Source organism: Eublepharis macularius, chromosome 1, assembly GCF_028583425.1.
Source record: "Eublepharis macularius isolate TG4126 chromosome 1, MPM_Emac_v1.0, whole genome shotgun sequence".
Classification (NCBI taxonomy): Eukaryota; Metazoa; Chordata; class Lepidosauria; order Squamata; family Eublepharidae; genus Eublepharis; species Eublepharis macularius.
Window position 1 is genome coordinate 129,799,179 of NC_072790.1, and position 18,630 is coordinate 129,817,808.

General features: G+C 41.6%; 1 protein-coding gene across 2 annotated transcripts in view; it reads left to right on the forward strand.

Moving 5' to 3' along the window:
• The window catches only part of ESR1 (estrogen receptor 1), a 365,081-nt gene that overhangs the window by 123,100 nt on the left and 223,351 nt on the right, over positions 1–18,630 (forward strand). For both annotated transcript variants that reach the window (XM_055003067.1, XM_055003122.1), the window contains exon 2: positions 11,063–11,567. In XM_055003067.1, coding sequence (XP_054859042.1) covers positions 11,134–11,567 — 434 coding nt within the window. In that variant the 5' untranslated portion in view covers positions 11,063–11,133. The remainder of the gene's footprint in view (positions 1–11,062; positions 11,568–18,630) is intronic.

The following is an 18,630-nucleotide window of genomic DNA, read 5'->3' on the forward strand; positions in this document are numbered from 1 at the left end:
GGTTGAGCCCATGGATAAGGGGGATGACCTGACCCAGGCTGGCCTCGTATGAGCACAAGAACTCGGTGGCCTCCTTAAAGGGTTTCAGCATCCGGGACATCTGGGCAAGGGCTCTCCATTCCATGGAGCTGAAGCTCAGCTCCTCTCCCCTCCTCAGAATGTCTGTAGATGACAGGATGTCCTGCAATGGGCCCTTCTGCTCCAACAGATGACATATCATATCATAGGTGGAGTTCCAGCGGGTGGGCAGGTAATGAAAGAGTTGGTGCTTGGGGCCCCCTGCCTCTGGAACAGCTTGTGGGAAGAGTTGATGCTGAGGGAGAAGTGGGAACTGATGCGGCAGCGGTTGTCCAGCAGATTGCACATCCACAAAGTTCTGTCATCCCAGCTGTCCCTTGGCTTGCTCCCCAGCCCAAGCACGTCCCTCATCACCAGGTGCAGCTTGTGCGCCATGCACACGAAGCCCGGGAGGGATGCCTCTTTCAGGGCTGACAACATGTTGCTTTCCGTGTCTGTCACCATGAAGCCACGGACAAACCCTTCTGCCCTGGCCATCCACTCCCTCAGTGCCGCCTTTATGATGGTGGCAATGTTCTACCCAGTATGGAACTCGTCCATCCCCCAGGCCTGGAGAATAACTGCCCTGTAGCCCGGTGTTAAGCATGGCACCTTTTTCTGGGTACCAATTCTTGGCCTGGGGTGGTGGAGGTCCTCTGGTTGCCACCAGTGGGTGGTGATGGCAAGGTAGCCATGATGGCAGCCACTCCAGAGGTCAGCCATGAAGTGTGCTGTATGGCTTTTGGCGGCCAACAGCTCCCTGAGCACCATGTCTCGCACAGACTGGTAGAGGGCAGGCAGGAGTTGACACTCAACTGTGCACCGTGATGGCATAGAGAACCATGGGGCAAAGTGCTGAAGCAGCTTTTGGAAGCCCACACCCTCCACGACGGATAGGGGGAATCCTTGCAGGGCAATCATCTCTGCCATGACACAAACACCTGCCTCCTGAGCCCTTGACCTCACCTTCACCCTCTGTTCCCACCAGCAGCACTCTTGGGCAAAGCTTCTTACTTGGGGTAGATTCCGTTGACCCTCCCACTGATCTCGGCTCAGAGGAGCTGGTAGCCCTCTGTCTCCCCCCGCTGGATGTTTTGCTGGCTGAGGACGGAGACCACAGGCTCAGGTGGCACATCTTCAGGTGCCTAGTCAGGACTGTCGATGACAGGTGCTTTGGGTCATTGCCCCTGTGCACCAGTCCATCACAGACACAGCACCACACCACACGGGGGTCATTCAGAAGGGCCCGAAAGTTCCTCCGTACAGAGAGTTTGAACTGTGGCCCACTAACTGTTCCAGGGGAGGGAGGACGAAGGGTTACTGGCTGTGCCATGGAGCTGGCAATGGAAGACAGAGTGAGGGATGGACTTCAGGCAGTGACAGCACTGGGAGTTTGGGATGGGGATGGGATGGATGTTTCGTCGAACTCAAACCATTCCTCCATGTATCCCTGGAACCAGAGGGAGGGAGTAGAGCCCTAGCCCAGCACTTCCAGAAACCTGACCAGATCAGGCACTGATAATAATAATAATCAGTGTGAGCCCTCAGCCGGCATGCCCACTGAGCTTGGCCCCAAGGCCTGGCAGCAGCCCTGGAACCAAAGGGGATAGTTCCCTATCCCACACCCCACACACAGAAAAAAATCCCAGCTCTAATGCACTCTCCCTGTCTCTCTCCCCAAAGGCTAGCAACAGCACTGTCCCACTCCACTGCCTGCTGAAACTGAAAGCCAGAACTGGGAGCACAGTGCCCTTTTATAACCAGAGGTCTCATAGAGAAAAGCAGAAGGTCTGTGGTTGGCAGTCAGAACAGGGTTTGCAGGGATGAGATTGGGGTGCCCATAGCTACAGAACACCACCCCTCCCCCCCGGTCTCTGGTCTCATGTAACCAATTGTAACCAATTTGGAGCTCCACACTTGGAAGGAAGACCTGCCCATCAAACTAAGTTGGGCTTAGATTAGGGTTTCCAGGGCGACAGAAGGAGTGCAGACAGAGTTCAGGCAGTCCCTGCTTCTGTTGCCAAGGGAATTGATAGAAGGTGCCTGACTGTCTGGCTTCACAAACAGCAGACGAACGCAACGAACCAGGCTTGCGACGACCACTTGTTCATTTACAATGGTGCCTCACGAACGGCTTGTTCGCGAACAGACAAACGGGTTGTTCGTGGGTTTTTTTCATTCGTATTGCTGTTTGTGTCCATGTCTAGTCATGACAACTGTGTTATTCTAGCGCTGCTACATCAGTGATCATATTTTGGTCGTTTATTCTAAGCTAATTAATTAGATACCCTTGTTAGCAGTCAGACCTCACCTCCCGCTGAGGGGCAATCTATAGATATAAAATCATAAACACCCTTCCTCATATAGCATAAGTGCAAGGTACTGCCAGACCTGAAATAAAACAAAATGGATGCCAGCAGGGCAAGATCCTGGAAAAACATTTTAAAAGGAGAATCAGAGCAGCTGGTTGATTAAATACACCCTCTTTTGTCCCAAAGATATGCGTAATTTAGGACACTTAGGCTCCCATGAAGCTCCTGGTTAATCTCATCCACACCTGACCCCTTACCCATTCACCTTGCTTAAGCACCTCCTAACAGTATTCAGCAAACCAGGCAGCTTTTCCCATCCAGTTTCAAAGGACCATCAAGCACCATTTACACCTATAGTCTACCTCAGGCAGGCCCATTAAGCCTCTCCCAGCTCCATTATCTGGAAAACACATTGTTATTGTTTTGGGGGTGTTGCACCAAAATAGATAAGACCACAATACTGAGCAATACTAGGCCAAGCACTTGTATTCTAGATGAACTTTCAAACTTTGCATGAATCGTCTATGTGTTTTTTTCTCTGTGTTAGGTAATTCTAACAGGTGTGCTTTAATCTTTTGACAGTTAATTAAAATAGTGAACTCTATCAAGATGAAAGTTCGTTTATCAGAGATTCAACCAATAGTGATCTCTCAACTTAACTTTTTCTGACACTTCTCAGAGATTTATGGTTTTGTTTTGCAAGTTTGAGTATAACGTCATTTTTTACTAATTGGAAAGTTATACAATAGAAAGTATGAATATTCAATTAAGCTTCAGACCAATTATCGTTTGTTTGTGCTATCATGTGAATAGAGCTTAGATATTTGCATATGATGACTTATAAAAATGCAAATTCAGATAGAATGTCAGAGTTCTGATGGAAGAAATCTCTTGAGAGAATTTAGGTGAGAACTTATCTTTACCTATGCATTTCATAGAAACTTTGATTATGTTAAACTTGGAATTTATTAGGAAATGTTAGCAAACTTATTTCTTATTGCCTTTCTGTGTTCTGTTTTTATAGGATTTATATTAGTAACCATTTATATTTTAATTACTTGCTTCATTAAAAAACTAGGGTGTATTTTCAATAAAGTGAAATAAACTCTAGACAGGTGTCTTTGTGTTTGATAAGGAGTTGCAAAGCAATATTGAACCCTATATAAATAAATGGACTGATAAACAGGTGGTTCAAAGAACTTATCTGTTTGACAGGTCTGAGAACTAATTGCTGAAAGCTTTCCAAGAGAAAGGTACATCTTTCTTTGGGCTAGTAGAAGCTTAGTTTCAGACACGGACAAAAGCTCATTACAGGGGTGAAGATATCAGCTTGCACCAGGGAACATTTTGCCCTATATCTGGACCTCCCTAGCCATAATGAGTGTGTATGTGTGTATTTGGATCCATACATAAACCCCCAAATCCGTTTGGGTATTCTCTTCTTCTCTGTGAAACACTGGTCATTTTGCTGCTGCCTCTGCGGACCTCTATCTTTGAGACGGGTAGTGATACCTTCCCTGAAATTGCGTTCTTCCCCTTTCCTCCCTGATTTTCTCTTAGCATCATATATGTGCTGTGTGTAATGTTTGTACATTTTCCGGTTGAACATTTGGCTGATTCATTTCGAGAGTTCTCTTAAGAGAATAATCCATGTAAACATAAGGTGGAGTATTTCAGTTACTCCTTCATTTGTCTCCTTTAAACTAATTCCTCAACTAAGGCCGTCGTCACACGGGCGTTTATTCCGTCAAATTTCCATTATGTGGCGCTATTGTTCCTATCGGCGCCATGATGCAATCTTTTGTCAAATACCGTCTCCTCCCGCTTCGAGTTGTTCACACCGTAGCGCTCTGTGCCGTCATTTTGAACGGGCACAGAAAATACTCCTCCCCCCTTTTTTAAATTTTTTTTCCGCTTTATTGCATTATAACGACATTACATCGTTATAACCAAACGTTAGCCCAACCCCAAAAGAGCAGGATAGGTTGGCCAAGTTTTCCCGCCCTGGAAGCAGCTTGAACATTGGCTAAGATTGTTTTTCTTCTTAATTTGAACATCCATAAATATACTCTTGTTCTGAGAAAAGCCCCTGTCTGACGTGATCCCCATCACCGAAGACTCAACCATGGCTTCACCGAGTGAACTTGTAGTTCTGGTGGCCCAACTGGTTGTTTTGATGGTTCAGAGCACGTTCACTCTGTGCCATGCACACCTGCGATCCCTCCGTCGGAGGCAAAGGGCAGCGGAAAGACTTTTTCGGTCTATGCTGCTCGAGCAGCATAGAAAGAACACTCTTTCATTGCTTTGTATTTTTATAATATTATGACGTTATAGCGATATAAGGACGTTTTTTTTTTTTAAAAAAAGGAGCTCGCTGCAGGAGAGCGCGAAAGGGCGTCTGGGATAACGGGTCAAGATAAGAAAGGGAAAATTCCGTCATTATGGGATAGAAATCGATGCCGGATGGTCACACGGAAGCAGATTATAGCGCGAAAATTGAGACCAGAGGAGAAATCTCAGACTCGCAACAGTGCCAGAATAAGGTGGGAATTTTGCGGTAGATTGCACAATTTTCGCGCTAATTTTAAGCCCGTGTGACGACGGCCTAATTAGGAGACCACCTATTTGGGTAACACCCTGAGCTGGATTAGCCCTCGCAAACTCAATCTTGTCAGACCTCAGAAAGGTAAGCAGGTTTCATGTTTGTTAGTAATTGGATGGCAGACCTCCAATATGACCAGGTCCTCTATGCAAAGAGTGGCAATGGCAAATGACCTCTATTAGTGTCTTGCCTTAAAAACTCAGCAGAGGTCATCTTAATTTGGATATGATTTAACAGCACTTTCTCCCACTGCCAATTAATTAGATTATTTGTAGTTGGAGATTTCTTTTAAAAAATTTATTTCTATACCTACACAATAACTGTAATTATTTATGGAAAACTATAAAAACTTTAAAAAACTTGAATGTAATGGTGGTTGATTATAGTATATTCTATTTATGTATCAGGTTATCTTGGTCTTTTAAAGCTATTTATTCTTTTGGTAGTTTAATGCAGTTTGGTAATGATTTGGCAGAGATTGCTTCTGTGATTAATAGCATATGTTGCTGGATTTTTCTGACTTCCATTGCTTATTTCTGGAACTGCTTTCACAGTCTGTAACTGTCAGTGCAATCCTAACAAACTCTCTTCTAAAGCTATTGAAGTCAATGGACTTTGAAAGGTGTAAGTCTGATTCTCACAGTAGTTGTCAAATTCAAGGAAAATTTACCTTCATTGCTAGATATTGGATTATTTCCCTTTTATTTACGTATTTTAAAGACATAGATATAAAACTGTAACCAGTATTCATGAAAATTTTCACTTCTGTTTTCTGTCCCCACAATTCAAGTATATCCAGAGCTAGCTCATCTGTAAAAGATTACTGCCTATTTAAGTGGTGTGTCCCATACTTATCTTTGGTATCTTGGCACTATATCCAGTATGTTCATTTCACCTATAAACTAGGATTGCCAGCCTCCTGGTGGTTGCAGGGGGGCGGGATGGCTGCTCCATAAAAATGGTTCTTAGCAGGGCTTTTTTTCAGAGGTAATGCCAGGGAACGGAGTTCTGGCACCTCTTGAAAATACTCAGCAATAGTGCTTGCAAATAATATGATTTCCAAGAATCCCATGTGTTTCTTCCTCATTTCCCTCTTGAGAGTTCTGCCACCTCTTTTCCCAGAAAAAAAACCCTGGTTGTTAGGCCTGTGGCATGATATCACTTCCAGGGAAAATCCAGAAGTGACATCACACCTCTCTAGGAATTGCTGGAAACTCTGTGGTAAAAGTGATGTCACTTCTGAGGTAAGCCCAGAAGTGACTTCATGTCATCACTGATGATCCCCCCCCCCATTTCCATGCCCCAGTCTCCAACTGATTGCTTGGCAACCCTGCCATAAACTGAGAGTATTCCTGTTCCTCCAAATCCTCTAAAGCAAGGGTAGAAAAAGATTGTAGTAGACAACTCAGTAATTTCTGGTGGATCTAGTACACCTAGTACAGAGACTCTAACAAAGAATACTGGGCTGAGTAGACCTGCATTTGATCTAGCAAAGCACTTTTTGTACTCTTAAGCAATGCTGCAGGTACAGGTTTACTTGGCATAGATTAGTTACACTTGATTGTTAAGAGAACCTGAGTATACGTTATTGACTTGTAAATTTGAAAATCTTTGTTAGACCATGAGCCTTTTTTAAAAAAAGCAGACTTCACAAAACTAAAGTTAATCCTGCCCTGATTGGAAACATTGCAAGAGATTCCAGGCAAATTATCAGTTCAAAGTGGGACAGCTTCAGTGATCCTGACCACCCTAGGGCAGCAAAAATCGTAGCCTTGATTGTAGCTCATAAAGGAACAATTCATATAAATCCATTGTGTTAATAGAGGAAATATTTTCTCCATTACTGCTCAATTAAATGAACAAAGCCTGGATAACCCCAATTGTATGAACACACTGTAGTATTTGAGATCATCACTTCATACATGGATACTAAAAAAAAAATTGTAATGTTTCTTTAACCAACTTATGTTCAAAATATGAATTAAAGCCTTATAGTAGTTAACTAACCTGTGTCATGGAAGAAAGGTGAAATGCCAAGCAGTCTTGGATCTTGATTTACCAAACAAAATATGTAGAAGACAACAAAAAAGCCAGATTTCTGTGGGGGAGAGGAGATTTCCAATGTATAACTCTCACATGACAAACTTTTAAAAATGATCACATGTGCATATAGTTTAAACTAGAACTGGGAAGTATTTTTCCCCCCTTGGATACTCTTCCCCTTCTTTGGATATCATCAGGATGAGAGATTTGAGTCTTCAGTATGAATATCTGAATCTGATCAGAGGAGACTGTCCCAGGTGCGCCGTTCCTATAGTCATTGTAATTTAGGATTGGGATACCAGTGTGGTGTCACAGGTCCCAGAGCTGTTGGCTTTCCTCATTGTAGGCTATGTTGCTGTGAGAGATGACCAGTCTTATGTACTATTTCTAACTGACAGCTTATCAGAATTGGTTTGGCAGTCTCCAGGGCTGGATCGAGGGGGGGCAGGGGGGGTAGTCTGCCCCCGGCGCCACCAGGGAGGGGGTGCCGGGAGCAGCTGCCAGCTGCCGGAGCGTGCAGCCGGCTGCATGGGCAGCCTCGCAGCCCCCCGTGCTGCCTTTTGCCTGCCCTGTGGGACAGGGGGCGGCCGGCTTGCCGCGCACCCCCTGTCCTGCAGGGCAGGCAAAGGGCAGTGCGGCCACCCACGCCATTCGCCTGCCCCGCAGGAGAGGGGGCAGCCAGCCACCCCCTGTCCTGCGGGGCAGGCGCATGGCATGGGCGGCCTCGCAGCCCCCTGCACTGCCTTTTGCCTGCCCTGCAGGACAGGGGGTGCGTGGCAAGCCGGTCACCCCCTGTCCCGCGGGGCAGGCGAAAGGCAGCGCGGAGGGCTGCGAGGCCACCTGCGCCATGTGCCTGCAGGGAGGCGAATGGCGCGGGTGGCTTCCCAGCCCTGCACGCTGCCTCCCCCACCCTGCATGATGACATCATCAAAATGACATCATCACGCTGTGCCGGGAGCACGCACAAGCACAGCATGCTCGGGGCCGGACTAGGGTTGCCCCGGGCGCCGGCAACCCTAGATCCAGCTCTGGCAGTCTCACTCTACTTATTAAGCGGACCCAGCATACTCCAGCACAAAGCCATCTAGAATTCTTTCCCTTCTCCATGCCATGCATGAAATGAGAGTTCATACTTGCCCACCTCAGTTGCTGTTTAGAACGTGAAGTTAGACATTTTAAAATACATTTTGTATAGAATTCAGGGGAGGAGATGTGGCATGAGAGACCAACCAAGCCACCGCAAAGTACTTAGCATGGAGTCATGAAAGGCCTCTTCACACACAGAGAATGCCATTATATGAAGGCCTGAAGGAACAGGAAAGCATTTGTGTTGTCTTCTTTTGTACTTCACAGAAAGTGACAATAGCAGCATTTCCCACTATAGCAAGTATTTTGCTAGTCTTAGGAACATAGTTTCACTTGATTTGATACTAGCAATGGAGCCTGGCTTTGGAATCCTTTTTCTGCTATACATGCTTTGAGTTACTTTCTTATTTGGAACACTTGTTTTGCAATCGCAGGCACATTGACACGATCCATCTTGTTTGTAACTCTCTCTATACACTGAACTGTGAATTATGATGTTTTAATTTATGCAGTACTGATGGGGGGGGCACCTGATGTGTGGGGTGGAGGCTTGGCTTTCCCAGAATCCAGACCAAATAAACTTATGTTCTATGTATCTGTCCTTGTTTTTATTTCTCATTTGCTTATTTGTTTGTTTTTGTTCTAGGCTTTTCCATTTATACCTAGGAAATTCAATCAGTTTTATGTAACTATGTTCAAAACGTTAGAGCTATTTTACAGGTATTTTTAAAATGTCTGATAGGATTAAATTTGTGTCCAATGTTTAACTTGCCCTCTGCTATAACGTTTTGTTTCTGTCTCCAAAATCATATGTATAATCCAGTTGAACACATTTGTTATTGTTTGTGTGATATTCTTCTTTAGTTTGTCTTCTTTAATTATCTACAGAAAATATTGTAAAGCTGAATTAAATGTATGACTATACATATAAACTTTTTGTATGCTTTAGCCAGCCTTAAATGCAGCAATGCTATTGATTCTTTTAATCAGGGAGATTTAGGAGTAGATATCTGTCTCATGAAAATTGTAAATGTACATGCATTCACTCATTGACACAGAAACACAAACACATTTTTGCTCACTCATTCTCTGCGGCATACATGTATGGTATGCATGGCTGTAGAATTTTTCTTGAGTCTAACTCTCTTTATTCAGAGGTATGTCTTTCTACTTATTTAGTTCAGCACCATTTAAACAGCTGTAATTCTATCATTTGTAATTTATATTAGACGATGCAAGAATGAAAGTATATGTTGAAAATCTGCACAAATACATCTAGAACTGATGAAAAGAGATTCAGAATCCTTGTGACAGATATTGCTATAAATATAGAACTTTTATACAAAACTTGATATTGCTCAGGCATATATTGCAGGTTTCCATGTTCATGTTTTTGTTAACTGCAAATGTATTATATTGAATATATACTGTCTTTGAACAATGCTAAACTGCTGCTGTACGTTCAATATTTCTCATAGCAAAGTTGTTCTACAACTAGTTCAGATTATTGGAAGTCAGTGCACACTTACTTCTGAGTAAGCTTCCATAGGATTCAGCTGTAATTGCAATACAAATAATATGTGAATGATCTAATTTTATCAGGGTATATGGTTTGATTTAACACAGAAACGTTTAATGCTGGCATGAGATTACAGTCATATTCACACATGGTTATCTAAAGCCATGCATGTTTTAACGTCAAGAATAGGCTCTAATCTTTTTTACCAGTTGAACTGTAGATAACTATAGATCTATCTATAGAAACGATTTGAAAAGTTTGTTGAACTAGTGCAGTGCAATTGCTACTCCAAAGTTAAATTATATGAGACTGTAAAACAAAATATGCTAATCACATTACTGTTCTACTTTGTTTTAGGTTTCTTTTTATTTCTGTGAGTTAAAATTAATCTCTCTTAGTCTTTTTAAAGCTCTGATTTTTCCAGGCAGCTCTCAATAAACTGTAGTGCAATAGGAGGTAAAAGCCAGGCGAGGAAGGGAGACTTTTTGTTGTTGTTGCTAGATTTATTAGTTCTTTGTCCTTGTTTCATGCAGTTAACAAGCGGCTGAATGTCAAGAGGTCTGAAAAAAACCAAGTCTTGTATTTAACTTTACATGTTTTCTTTTGATTTTTAAAATGCAAAGCAAAGGCGTATGCCCAGAGGCACAGGGGCAGGATAACTGCAGGCTTAACTTGCTTTTTCTTCAATTTTTTTAAAAAAGCTTTGTGCTGCAGCTAAATACCAGGAATCATGATAATTGTAGCAGGCACATTCATGTGCCTTTTCTCCTACATAGATACAGGACACCCTTTGATTTCTGCTCAATGGAATTTAACAGTTTGTGGCCGGCTGCACACTCGTGTGTGTGCCCGCACAAACATGAACTTTGCTATGCCATATCTCAGTTACGGTGTAGTCCTACCCAGGGTCATTCCAATATACACATTACATACTTATAGAAAACAAGAAGATGAACAAAACAGGGAGTTCAGATAAACAGAGATAGAGTGGAGCCTGCTGGGGGTGTACAATGTAAATGAACTGGGCTCTCTGGACGAACGTTTTGAATATTCTACTTTTCTCTTTCTCCCTGAGCTATGAGTACTGGGGCCCCATAAAGTAAAAATTAAACACCTATAATTAAAAAAAACGGAGTGGAACAATTATATAGTATTAATCCAGAAATAATTGTTTCTGAAGCGATGTTTAAACCGATGTCAGTGCAAGGCTAGAGTCTCTGGCTTAATGCCAGTACCTTGTAAAGCATATTAGCTCAGATGAGTAGTGCTTAAAGTTTGAGTCAGAAGGAGAGAGAGGGAGTGTGTGTATGCTTCCCTGTGCTTATCCTCTGCTCAGCTATAGCTTCCTCCTTGCTGGGACTAGCTGGATACCTGTGCAGTTGAATTACGTGCCTGAAACATGATTTCTGCTGTGTTTCACCTCGCTTGCTTCTCTTTTCTCAGGTGGATTGCTAGCTGCTGATTCCTCTTCTGGCACCCAACCTCGATATGCTACGTGTTCACTGCCACTAACAATGACCATGACCCTTCACACAAAAACCTCTGGTGTTGCCTTGTTGCACAGGATACAAGGCACTGAACTAGAGACTCTGAGCAGATCTCAGCTGAAGATTCCCCTGGATCAACCGCTCAACGAAATGTATGTGGAGAGCAGCAAAACTGGCGTTTTTAGCTACCCAGAAGGCACCACTTATGATTTTTCCACCACTGCACAACCAGTGTACAGCTCAACCAGCCTTAGTTATGCCCCTACATCGGAAACATTTGGGTCCAACAGCCTGGGAGGGTTTCCCTCTCTGAATAATGTTCCTCCTAGCCCTGTTGTGTTTTTACAGACAGCACCACAACTCTCACCTTTTATTCATCACAACCAGCAGGTACCGTACTACCTTGAAAATGAATCGGGAAACTTTTCAGTGAGAGATGCTGCTCCCTCAGTCTTCTACAGGTAAATTTTGCAATTGATTTGTGTAAGGCAGACAGACAGGAAATTCATATTAAAGCAAGGAGAAACCAGTTGTGGAGAATTTTGAGTTGTGGGTATGGGGATCTGTGTGTAAGGCTATGCCATTAGGACTATCACCAAAGAATAATGAGACAGTAGGCAATAGTGAAGTGTAAATCAAAATGTCTCTTGTGATTATTGGGTAATTGTTGCTGTGTATGTTATAAAAGCTCATGAAAAACAAGTCAGATGGTCAAAAATATGCTGGAGTGGATGTAGGGAATAGGAAGCAATAAAGCAAAACAAAAAACAAACAAACCAAAATTAAAATGAGAACTGCTAAGACTTAAATGTGACTATTTTGGCTAGTATCAGTGTAGTATCCTGTACACTTCGATGTTTGGGGGTTTAATTTTTAAGCTGCAAATCTTTTTCCCTGTGTCTGCATGTTTACTACATTAATTGACCTTACATACTCAGTGGCCTGCCTTTCCAAATAGTTTAGGGTGATTTAATGATGGCACTTCAGTCATAAAGAAGCCTGTAAAAGTGATCTTAAGGCTTCAGAGAGCTGAAATAATGTGGTTCTAAAAAGGATACTCTCTCCTCATATACTAGCATGATATTTTAAAAGAGAATGGATTTTACATTTATTTTCTGTACAACTCGTAGTTTTCTCACAGAGAAGTCTGAGCTGTTAATGTTTTAAAAAATCCTTGGGGAGAGCACGGGGGAATAGCATACATGAGCATTTTTATATGTCTGCAGCTGTAAAGAGATTTTAGAGTTCTTTGAACTGAGCAGGGGAATGTGGCTGGTACAACAGTGGCAGAGACCATAAAAAGCATATCAGGATATTTTAGTGATGCAACTAAGTTTATAGGTTTTTGCTTTCATTTTACAGAATTAAAAACAAACAACCATACACAGTATGACCACAGATAAATAAAAGTGTGTTGTTTATCACCGAAGGAACAGTCTAAAATACATCTCTTCAATGTTCATATTTACATTTGGTGATTTGTTCTAATAAAACTGGGAATATAACCTTGAAGAAAACTTAATTGAGTTGGGTGCACCAAGATCAATTGGAGAGCTAAAAAAAAAGGAAAAAAAAGATCAATTGGAGAGCTTTCTGTGCTACTCATATTCTTGTTGGTTTCTAGGAATCCTGAGCTGTTTGCGATAAATTACCTATTCCCCTAATGTGGCAGTGTAGAAGGCATAATTCTGGCAATGCATGGATAGTGGTTTCCCGCCCTAATCACACTTCAATTTTTAAACATTTTTACTTTGCGTTCTGATTAGAATACTAGCTGTTTTGTTTTTAAAAGTCAGATGTTATGTATGCACCAAAGCCTGTTGTCTCTAGTCCACCAATTTGCTCAAAATGCCAGCTCTTTTTCTCAGGTGCTCATTATTGAGTTATACCACTGCAAGAAACAGGACAATACCATTCTGGCCAGAGTAATATGCTTAAATCCAGTAGTTTTCTACGTTAATAAAACCTTTAATGGGTTTACTGCAAAATCAAAAAATCACAGTCATACGGGGGTATTGGAGGGCCTATGACACAGCAACCTTGCTAAAATAAAGCAAGTCTGAGTCTGATCAGAGCCCAGGTGAGAGATTTCCTGAGAATCTTCTTTAAGCCGCCTTGAAATCCATGAAAGAAGACAGGTGGAAATGCAAAATGCAAAAATAAATAAAAAGGAAACTTACTAAAGCAGGACATGTTTTTCAAGTGTGGAGTTGAGTTATCACCTGAGATGGAAATGATCAGTTTAGCCATGCAGCAATGAGAACAAAAAAGCTTTGAATGGATTTCCATATATTGATAGCAGTTTTTGTATTGCATATGTTCTTTTCTTCTGCACAGTTATACTGACATCCTGAAAGACATCAAACATTAGCACTTGATTTTTGTGTGATTTGAGAAAGACCAATAACTATCATCACCTTGGATGAAATTATTTTAATAAAGCTAAAAATCAATGATAAGGGGTACTTATGTCTTCAGACAGGTAATTAATAGTGCCATCCTAAGCAGAGTTACTCCAGTCTAAGCCCATTTATTTCATTGGGCTTAGACTGGAGTAATTGGTTATGATGATTGCACTAATACAGAAATAGAATCAAGTCCATGGATCACTAGGATTTTCAGGGTTTGACAATTTCACAAGAGTTAAATGTGAGGGGAAGCAGAATGACATTTCATGTCATTCTGCTTCCCCTCACATCTAACTCTTGCAGCATTGTCTTAGACAGCTTCTGTTGGAATATTCTATTGCATTGTGGCATACAAGTAGTGTTATTATATTATGGTGCAAATTTTGATTTTCCAAGGCTTGAGCAACAGAGATGAGAACAGCATTCTCAGAAGCTGGAGGCAGAAATATGTCTTTGCAGGTGTTTCTCTTTTTTTCTGTCTCTCATTTGACTTGTCTCAGGAGCAACGGAATGTGTGGTATGTTTGACTGCCATGTCATTCTTCACTTGTAAATGCTTTTTCAAGCGTTTCATTCTCTTCTTTTAAATTAAAAGTGTCCCAATAAGTTTTCAGGATAGCTCTACTATACTATTTTCATGTATAGTTCTACTAAAATGTCTGTATTTCTTTACACACACTGCTTACAGACACTGTATTATTGGAAAGAATCTCTACTTGATATTATAAAAATACTATTATAAATTGTAAATAGCTGCATATATACTTTTTAATAAGACTCTTTGTATCTTTCAACCTGCTACTTAAAACCTCTTTCTATACTGAGTGCTGTTTTTAAGCATAAATTATAAACAGCATTTTTATAAAAACATTTTAAAAACACTTTTATATATTTGAGGTTATTTCGGAAAGTTGTAAGCTAGCAAACTGGCTGTGATACTTTTTGTCCATGCTTCTATTTTCATTACTTTTTGTAACTGCTTTCACTTCCAATAATTCCTGCAACAGTCTTACATTCTTTCCTTATTCAGGTTTACTTAGAAATTACCATAGGCAGTATCTCCTTCATTCTAATTATGGTCTTTGAGGAAGAACATGCATTATTTTATTATTAACATTATGAATTATTCTTATTTCTATTTTATGTAAGGGGAGTTAAATCTTTGAATTGTCAAAGAGATTGTGATTTGCTCATGAATTTCTAGCAAGTAAGAATGCGCTGGAATTTGAACCCAGTTGCCCATACTCTGCAAGCGAGATACTGATTCATGAACTGACCAGTTTAGCACTGTATCCTTTTGTAGAAAATAGGATTTGCCTTACCTTAAGTCCTAACTAAGCAGCGATCCAGCACTAGAAGTGTCACATGCAGACTGAATGCACACTAATGTCAGTAGAAGGTTAGGTGGCATTTTCGAGTAGATTAACTTGAATTGCCTCTAGTACTGCTTCTATAAAGGACATTTTAATTCTTATTATGGGCTTGCCTCCTGGTATGAGTGATAAAAAGTAGGTGACCTATCCTTGTGAAAAAAATGAGACTGCTGTTCATATTTAAACAACTTGATTCGCTGTAGTCTACATATCAATTGTGCTAAAAACTTTTTGAGATTACATTTGTCTAAAGTGTGTGCACTGATAACACCTGATACGTTGCCAGTTGAGACTTCCTTAGTCTGCTACCATAAATCCCTTCTTTGAAAGCTACAGTCAGTCTTGCCATGACAACTGAGGTCTGAGATGAATATGTCTTTTAAAGGTTGCTCTTTTTAGAAAATTAGAAACAGCTTTGCTCCTAGCTGGAGAAATGGACAAAGGTGCATCTTTTATGGGTGTATGGTCTTTCTCCCTGGTTGTACAAATGGAGTTTGTACTGTAGCTGTTTTCAGTTTGTTCAGATAACGGATTCATTTAATGATGTGCTGCCTTTTATTCCTGCTTGGTATCTCAGTGTCATTATAGCTAATTGTTACTGTATGGACTAGGCACTGGTGCTACTCCTTTTCTTAGAACATGACACCTGTAAAAGAAGATAACCTGTCTGGCAGACAGTTACCCATATGCAGGGCCAGATTAAGACAAGCTGAGGCCCTAAACTATATCAAGTTCAAGAGGTTCCCTAGTATATTATTCTAACAGGTTTTTTTTAATGTAGGGGTGGGGACTCTCATAACCTAAGGCCCTGAGGCTTGTTTAGCTTGCCCATAATTCCCATGCTGCCCAGAGCCATAAAATTAATCTCCAAACAGCCATTCTCCACAAGGGCCTGAAGCTCTCTCCTCTGATATCACAGATCCCTGAGCAATGATGGGTCCACCTTCCATGTCTCACAGTACATACGATCAAATTACTTTGCTTTTCCTTGCCATGGCTGTTGTCTATGTGGCTGGTTTCCTTGCTGGACTCACTATTTTCGTTTCCCTGCACCTTCATCTCTTTCTGAGCAGCATGATCCTTCCTGTGTATTAAGGAAGGAAAAATTCCTTTTTGCTACTACACCCAAAGTGCTTCTTTGGCAGAGTGCTTTCATTGTGCTAAACATGGTTGCAGTTAATTGTTGCACCTGGATCAATTTTTTAGTTCCACCTCTTTGCCAACCCCCCCCCCCACCTCTCAGTCCGTTGTGCCATAGTAATACTTGCAACTATTACTGCGAGCAATGGCTCCAACATCCCATTATTTGGGTCTTTTCCAGTGGTTAAGAACTACGTGTATGTGCCATGGCTGAATGACAGAGAATTTGTTTTGTGTGCAGGAGGTCCCAGATTTAAATCTCCATCTAAATTTAAAAGATTTGGGTAGGAGGTAGAGTGAGAGGCATGGAGTGTGGAAATTGCAAGGGGACACATCCTGTGCACCATTGCATCTCTTCTAGGACTGAAGTGGTGACGTAGATCATGATGGGTAGCAGGATTGTCAGGTCCAGGCTGGGAAATTCCTGGAGATTTGGGGGTGGAGCCTGGAGAGGGCAGGGTTTGGGGAGGGGACAGGCCTCAGAATGGTATAATGCCATGCAGTCTACCCCTCTACAGCAGCCATTTTCTCCAGGTGAACTGATCTCTATCACCTGGAGATCACTTGTAATTCCAGGAGATCTCCAGCCACCACCTGGAGGCTGGCAACTCTAATGGGTAGCCATGTTAGTTTGTCTGTAACAGTGGAAAAGAGCAAGAGTCCAGTAGCACCTATGAGACTAACAAATTTAATGGTAGGGTATGAGCTTTTGTGAGCCACCGCTCACTTTTTGCAATAGAGAAGCGATGTAGTGGCACACAGGACACCAACTTTCCCCCCTCCCACCACTACTCCAGACAAGGATAGCTGTTGGCAGGCCTAGTAGCAGGTGATGTGAAGGTCCTGTACCTATGAAGCTGGAGAGCTGTTGCCAGTCAGAATACACAATATTGGCCTTGATAATCCAATGGCCTGGTAGTATAAGGCAGCTTCATGCATGTACATTGCAGTGCATAGCAAGCACCCCAGCTCAAACCAGTAATAGTATCTAGAAAAATGTTCCTAATTAATGAAGTGAATCATTGTTTGGGAGCAGAGGAAGGCAATTTGGATGAAATGTTTTGTCAGCAGAGATGTGAGTGGGTACATTGCATTCTCTCTGGTGGCTCTCACAGGTGTAGTGAGGACATTGTGTAAGTACATTATATTGGATAAACAACTAGTTGCTAAAATACTGCAAGAATACTTGCTTGAGCATTAGTGTTTATTCACATGTTTATGGAGAGGTACCAGTGTTTTAGGGCTGTCACTTGACTGCAGATTTTGAATGGTTAAATGCATTTAGTTAATTATTGTGGACATGATTCAACCACAGTGAAGTACTTTCAAATCCTACAAATTTTGTTGGATTGGTTAAGCATGTGGTTAAATTTCTCCCATAATACTGAAAATTCTGAACTGAGCACAATAAATGCTGATTTTTAAATTCTATACAAGTTGGCTTTTATTAAAATCTTAATATAGGCGTATTTTTGAAATTTGAGATGATTTATGCAGAAATTGCACACCCAGGAAAGAATTTCCTCCCATTGATATTTAAAACATAAATAGTGAATCAGTTTGTGTTGCATAGATTGACTTGTTTGTTCTATCATTGAACTGGGATCCTGCAACTGAGATATCAGACATAGTAGTTTGCTAATATGTGCAGAGTCCAATTATATGTTTACTTTGCTCATGAAAATTCCTGCTACACAGAACACACTTTAACAAGGCACAGAAATAGCTGGAATATTAGGAGTGCAATCTGGTTCTGTGTGCTTTATGGAACACAGGCTGCAGAGAAGCTTCCATAGGGCTCGAAAATCCCCTCTGTTCAGTAGCTGTGGAAGGTCTCGTTCGGCATCCTGTCACTTGGTTGTACAAACTACTTCCAGCAAAAGCGGGAATTCACTACAGGGAATTTAAATCCATACAGAAAATATGTCAAATGTGGTGTTCCAGAGTTATCAGAATTAGATGATAGTCTAAATGTTCTGGAGAACCTTAGATGTGAAATAGCTGATTTCCTGACTTTTCCTATTGCAACTTTGGGGAAAAAAACCCTCTAGTTCATGCTCTGATAATGTCTTGTATTGACTACTACAGTTTTCTACTCTCTGGTCTCTTTTTATCATACTTCAGTACAAAACTCAAACATAAAAAAAATTCACTTATCTTGGCATTCAAAGCATAGGATGCTGCGTCTTTTGACTGGATCCTTTCCACCTCCTGCATTGAGCACAAAGTCCTTGTTCTTACCTGGTCCTTTAGAGCTTTCTGTGGCATTCCTGCCTCCTATCTTTCTGTTCTTATTATGTCCCAGCCTATGACCTTCACTCCTCTGCCTTTATCTCCCTCAGCTGCTCAAAACTCTCCTGCTTACTTAACAACTCAGCCCATTCTATCTTTTTCTCTATTCCTCCAGGAGTTATCCCAAAGTTACTTAATGGTGCCCATGTTCTCTGTCCCTAAAATCCCTCAGGGGAGCTGTTAGCACTACCATTTGATCATACCACTAATCAAAAAGAAAATTAACACTAGCATTTTTAAATGCCTTAATGACTGTTTAGGAATCTTCCCCTATTTCAGGTAATACACATTAACCACTCTCCACAGGTTATA